We start from the raw sequence: 5,704 nt of genomic DNA on the forward strand, positions 1-5,704 counted from the left end.
TGTCCTTCTTCACGCGAGTCCAACGCATTTATCGTTCACGGATCCTCAGTTCCCTAAAGGGTTCGTGTAACAGTTTTTGGTCCTTCGAGCCGGATTAGTGAAGAAACCTGGATCGTTCGGAAAACGTTAGAGGCGAAACCAACCGTCCATTTCAAACGTTCGTGTCGGGTCTCGTGACTTTCAAAGTAAAAACACGCTGTGAACATGAATACAAGTGTCACGGAGACCTTCGAAGCGGTGCTGGAGCGGCAAACACAGGCGTTTGCTCAACTCACGAAAATATTGGCGAATACGAAGAAAAAAGGGGTCGACAACTACACCGTGGAGTATCTGGACACCAGGCTGACCATGTATCAGGAGACCTGGACCCAGATTACTTCTTTCAACGGGTACCTCCAAGCGTACCGGAAAGCGGACCGGACGAAAGAAGACCTACCTTACTTCAAGGCCGGAACAATGGATCGGATGGAGGACGCGTACCTTGATGGCTGGTCCTACCTACGGGAGCAGCTGGCCCATCTACGCCCCCCCATCACACCCCCTGCGGCGAATTCATCTATGGCGTTTCCAGCTAGCATGGTAACTCGTCCCGCGCATGTTAAATTACCCCGGATCGAACTCCCGAAATTTGACGGCGATTACACGCGTTGGAAATCGTTCGAATCGCGATTCAATTCCGCGGTAATTGTAAACGAAACCTTGACGGGCTCAGAACGATTGCAGTACTTGCTTAGCGCATTGTCGGGCGAAGCACTAGAATCGATACAGCACCTCGATGTAACGGACGCGAACTTCCAGATCGGCTGGACACGTCTCAAGGAAATTTACGATAACGAACGAGTCATTGTACATACGCTGATGCAAAAACTTTATTCCTTGAAATCGATCAAATTGTCGCAGCTCGACTCGCTGAATCAGTTCACGATTCATTATCGTAACACCCTCGAGGCGTTGTACAAGTTAGGTAGAGGCACGAAAGAGGATCATCTCGTTTATTTCGTTTCGAGCAAGTTCGACCGCGAATTAGAAACGGAGTGGAACAAAACCCTCGGAGATGCACGAACCTACCCAACATACGCGGCGATGGAAAAGTTTGTTTTAGAACAAACCGCGGCGGTTAAGATGTCCTATCAACCGACGCAACAACTACAATCCTCCGCGGGTCCTGCGAAACCGTTACGACAAAAAACGAACGCGCACGTGATTGAAGAAAGTAGGCCGTCTCCTACTTGCTTTCTTTGCAAAGAAGCGCACGTACCCCGCGACTGTAGCATGTTCCGTAGCCTCTCGCCACTAGCGCGCTTCGAGACGCTGAAAAGTCAACACGCGTGCATAAATTGCCTCGGCGCGAATCACACCGTGTCGAATTGCCCGAGCACAAACGTGTGTAGACAGTGTGGTGAAAAGCACCACACATTGCTGCACCGCGGAGAATCCAGGGCCCTCAGCAGACCCAAAACGAGTGGTTACCGAAACCATGCATCTTCGGTCCAGCCCTCGAGATTAGACGCGTCTACCACTCTTCAGACACCGTTATCGGCTCAAGCCCCTGCGCGGCCCGTGAATTCAGAAGAAATCGGTAGTAACGTTGCGACACATTTCGCCGAAGCCAGTCCGAATGGCATTCAGACTGTCCTACTGGCTACCGCAATGGTCAAAGTTTTCGCGCCCAACGGTCAGTCGCGATTAGCCCGCGCGCTATTAGACCAGGGGTCTCAATCCTCGTTCGTGTCCACCAATCTTGTACAGCAGCTACGTTTACAAAAAGTCCGAGCACCGATTTCCGTGACTGGTCTCGGCGGCGAACGAACAAGCACCATTGATTATAGTGTGCAACTGCAGATAGGTTCGTCCAAACAGGAGTCACCAGCACTGTTAACCCGTGCGTTCATAGTGCGCGGTATAACGCAGTACGCGCCGCCGGCGATCCAGATGGAAAATTACAGCGCCCTGTTCGATCTCGCGCTCGCGGACCCCGAGCCCGCATCAAAGCAACGTATCGAATTGCTCCTAGGCGCGGATATCTTCGCGCAAATTCTACGACCTGGCGTTCGACTCCCCAGTAACCAAGGACCGATTGCGCAAAATACGGTATTCGGTTGGATCTTGTCCGGATGCATCAACACCCCGGAAAACCATCGCGTCGCGGTTACCACGCATCACGGGACAATCACGGATCCACTCGAACGTGCGTTAACTCGTTTTTGGGAAACGGAAGCGGTCCCTGAAACGCGTATCCTCACTCCCTTGGAAATAGAATGCGAGCGGCACTTCGAAAAAACCTACTCGCGCGACGCTACCGGCAGATTCGTGGTGCGGTTACCGTTTCTCAAGTCGGTCCCCGAGGACTTCCTCGGAGATTCACTCCGAGGAGCCACCGCGTCACTGGCACGTCTGACCCGGAAACTACGCGAAAACGAGGCGGTAAAATGCGAATATAATGCGTTCATCCGCGAGTATGAGTCGCTCGGCCACATGAACCGTCTCGATGGCGTCGACCGTTCCAGGAATTACATTCCACATCGCGCCGTTCTCCGAGAGGAAAGCTTGACTACAAAGCTCCGAGTCGTTTTTAATGCGTCGAGCCAAACGTCTAGCGGATACTCCTTAAACGACATCCTACTTACTGGTCCGAAGTTACAGTTAGATATCACTCACATCTTATTAGCGTGGCGAATCCACAAATATGTTCTAGTGGCGGACATTGAGAAAATGTTCCGTCAAATTCTCATCCACCCACAAGATCGCAAATATCAATGCATCTTGTGGAGAAGCGAATCTACCGGTAATCTCGAGACGTTCGAATTGAATACGGTAACCTACGGAACCGCCTGCGCCCCGTACCTCTCGATGCGCGTTATACAAGAAGTAAACAAGTTGGAAGGTTCGGAATACCCCCTCGCGTCCCCGATTCTTCGCAACAGTGTTTATGTCGACGACGTATTCATGGGCGCGCCGGACAAACAGCTGCTCGAACAGACTAGAATACAAGTCTGTCAGCTGTTGTCTCGAGGCGGATTCAATCTGCGAAAATGGGCGGGCAACGATGCCGAATCCCTGCGAAATATTCCCGCAGCCACACATTCACACGCGGTGGATCTGCGAATATTCAATGCTTCGGAACTCAAAGTCCTCGGAATCAGGTGGATCCCCTCGGACGACACGTTCTATTTTGACTTACAAAAACTGGCGGTCAGAAAGGAGAAGATGAGCAAGCGCGAATTGCTCTCGGAGATTGCGACGTTGTTCGACCCTCTAGGATGGTTGTCTCCAATTGTTGTTCGAGCCAAAATCTTGATGCAGCAACAATGGCTCGAACGAATCAGCTGGGATGACTGCGTATCGGACGACACCCGCGAAACCTGGAACCTCTTCTGTAGGGACTGGCGTGCTTTAACCGCAATGAGGGTCCCGCGGTGGATCCAGTACGCCCCTGACTCACTCGAAATCCAACTACATGGATTCAGCGACGCATCTCGTGCCGCCTTTTCATGCGCGATTTACGCCCGCGTAACGTCGCTCACCGGCGAAACGCATACCACGCTGCTCACAGCTAAATCGCGAGTAGCTCCAATAAAAACTGTCTCTATCCCTATCCTCGAGTTAAACGGAGCCGTCATGCTAACTGAATTGGCCGCTCACGTGACCCACTCGATCGGGATACCGGTAACGAAGACAGTTTGCTGGACGGACTCCACGATTGTCCTCGCATGGTTGCGGAAACACCCAGCAGCTTGGAAGACCATGGTGGCCAACAGGACGTCCAAGATCCACTCCACACTGCCGAATGCCGTCTGGAGACACGTGCCGACGCACTACAATCCTGCAGACCTGAATTCGCGTGGTGTAAGTGCAGAAGCACTGCTGTCATCGACGCTGTGGATCGAGGGTCCATCGTGGTTGAAGAGGGACGAAGAAGACTGGCCCGTTCAGCAGACCTACGAAACGGAGGAGGAAAAATGTAAAACCGCCGTACATAATACGGTCACAATCAAAGATTGGGATGCTCTGTCTCGCTTCTCTAGCTGGCAACGCCTAATCCGCGTATTCTGTCACGTGCGGCGATTTATAAACACGGTGCGAAAGCAAACAAGCACCGCGCCCCCCTCGTTCCTCACCGTCTCGGAGCTACGCGATTCGGAAATAACAATACTGCGAATAATCCAACGCAGCTCGTTCGCAACCGAAATCGCCGCGTTCGCGCGGAACAAACCGTTGACCAGTGGCTCGTCGCTTTTGCCGCTCAGCCCTTTCATCGACCAATGCGGAGTCGTACGCGTAGGCGGGAGGCTCAGAAACTCCTTTCTGCCTTGGGAAACGAAGCACCCCGCGATATTGCCGAAACATCACGTTTCCGACCTCATTATTCGGGAATCGCATCTTCTCTCCTTGCATGGCGGAAATCAAATCACGACGTACACAACAAGACAAAAATATTGGATCCTAGGGTTGCGTAATTCGGTCCGTCGCGTGATTCATAAGTGCGTCAAATGCGCGCGTTGGCGGGCGGAAACTGCAACGCAGGTAATGCAAGACCTCGTGACGTCACGTTGCCGTCCGTCCCCTCCATTCTCTCACATTGGAGTCGATTACGCCGGTCCCTACCAAGTACGAGACGCACCCGGGCGCGGAAAGCGAACTTATAAAAAATACATTGCAGTATTTATCTGTTTTGCTACTCACGCGGTCCATTTAGAGTTGGTTGATGATTGCTCCACGGCTGCCTTCCTCGCAGCCTTCGACCGCTTCACGTCCAGACGTGGTGTTCCTCAGACGATCACTAGCGACAATGGCACGAATTTCGTAGGCGCGTCCAACGAACTCGCTCGACACTTCGTCGAAGTCACAAATTCGCCGGAATTGAAAAATCGATGCTCCACTCTTCTTATTCAGTGGAAGTTCTATCCCCCGGGCGCTCCTCATCACGGAGGAATGCAGGAAGCCGCAGTCCGGTCAACCAAGCATCATCTTCGTCGTATCATGGGGTCGTTCGCGTCAACCTCCGAAGAGATGTCCACACTGCTTTGCAAGGTGGAAGCCACGTTAAACTCGCGTCCGATTACTCGGGTGCGCGACGACCCAGAGTGTCTTGAAATCCTTACGCCAGGGCACTTTTTAACCGGTAGTCCGCTGATTTCACGTCCGGTTCCTCCCGTGATTGACGAGCCGACAACGCACTTATCACGATGGCAACAAGTGCAAAAATTCCACGAACTGCTGTGGCGCGTATGGTCCCGCGAGTACTTGCAGGAACTGCAGTCGCGGTACAAATGGCAAACTGAACAAAAGGATCTGACTGTAGGAGCGGTAGTCCTCTTGGACAACCCCCTACTACCTCCTAACAAATGGGAATTAGGGAGGGTCGTAAAAACGTTCCCAGGTAAAGACGGCCACGTACGAGTGGTGGAGGTTAAGACCGCGTCCTCAACATATAAACGACCCATCACTCGTGTCTGCCAGTTACCAGTAAACAACTGAAGGCACCCCCCGAATAATGTTGTCGAGCGTGCGACGTCACGACCTACGTGACATAATAGTCGCGGCCGGCCGTCGGCCCAGGTGTCGTCATCCGAAACATTGTAAATATTGTAAATAGTTAGTATGTGTGTGTATGTGTACGTATGTATGGGGAGCTCTTCGAGATATATAGATTATCCGTTTCTGTTGCGCGACCGCGCAAGGCGGGCGGTTTGTTAAACGCGAA

The 5,704-nt window shown here is 52.3% G+C and overlaps 1 protein-coding gene across 1 annotated transcript; it reads left to right on the forward strand.

Moving 5' to 3' along the window:
- Positions 1–204: 204 nt before the first annotated feature.
- On the forward strand, positions 205–5,478 carry LOC143220136 (uncharacterized). The gene has a single exon (XM_076445869.1). It carries the CDS (start codon positions 205–207, stop codon positions 5,476–5,478), a length of 5,274 nt encoding a protein of 1,757 aa, XP_076301984.1.
- The last annotated feature ends 226 nt before the right edge of the window (positions 5,479–5,704 follow it).

This window comes from Lasioglossum baleicum, unplaced genomic scaffold (assembly GCF_051020765.1).
Source record: "Lasioglossum baleicum unplaced genomic scaffold, iyLasBale1 scaffold0224, whole genome shotgun sequence".
NCBI classification, from domain to species: Eukaryota; Metazoa; Arthropoda; class Insecta; order Hymenoptera; family Halictidae; genus Lasioglossum; species Lasioglossum baleicum.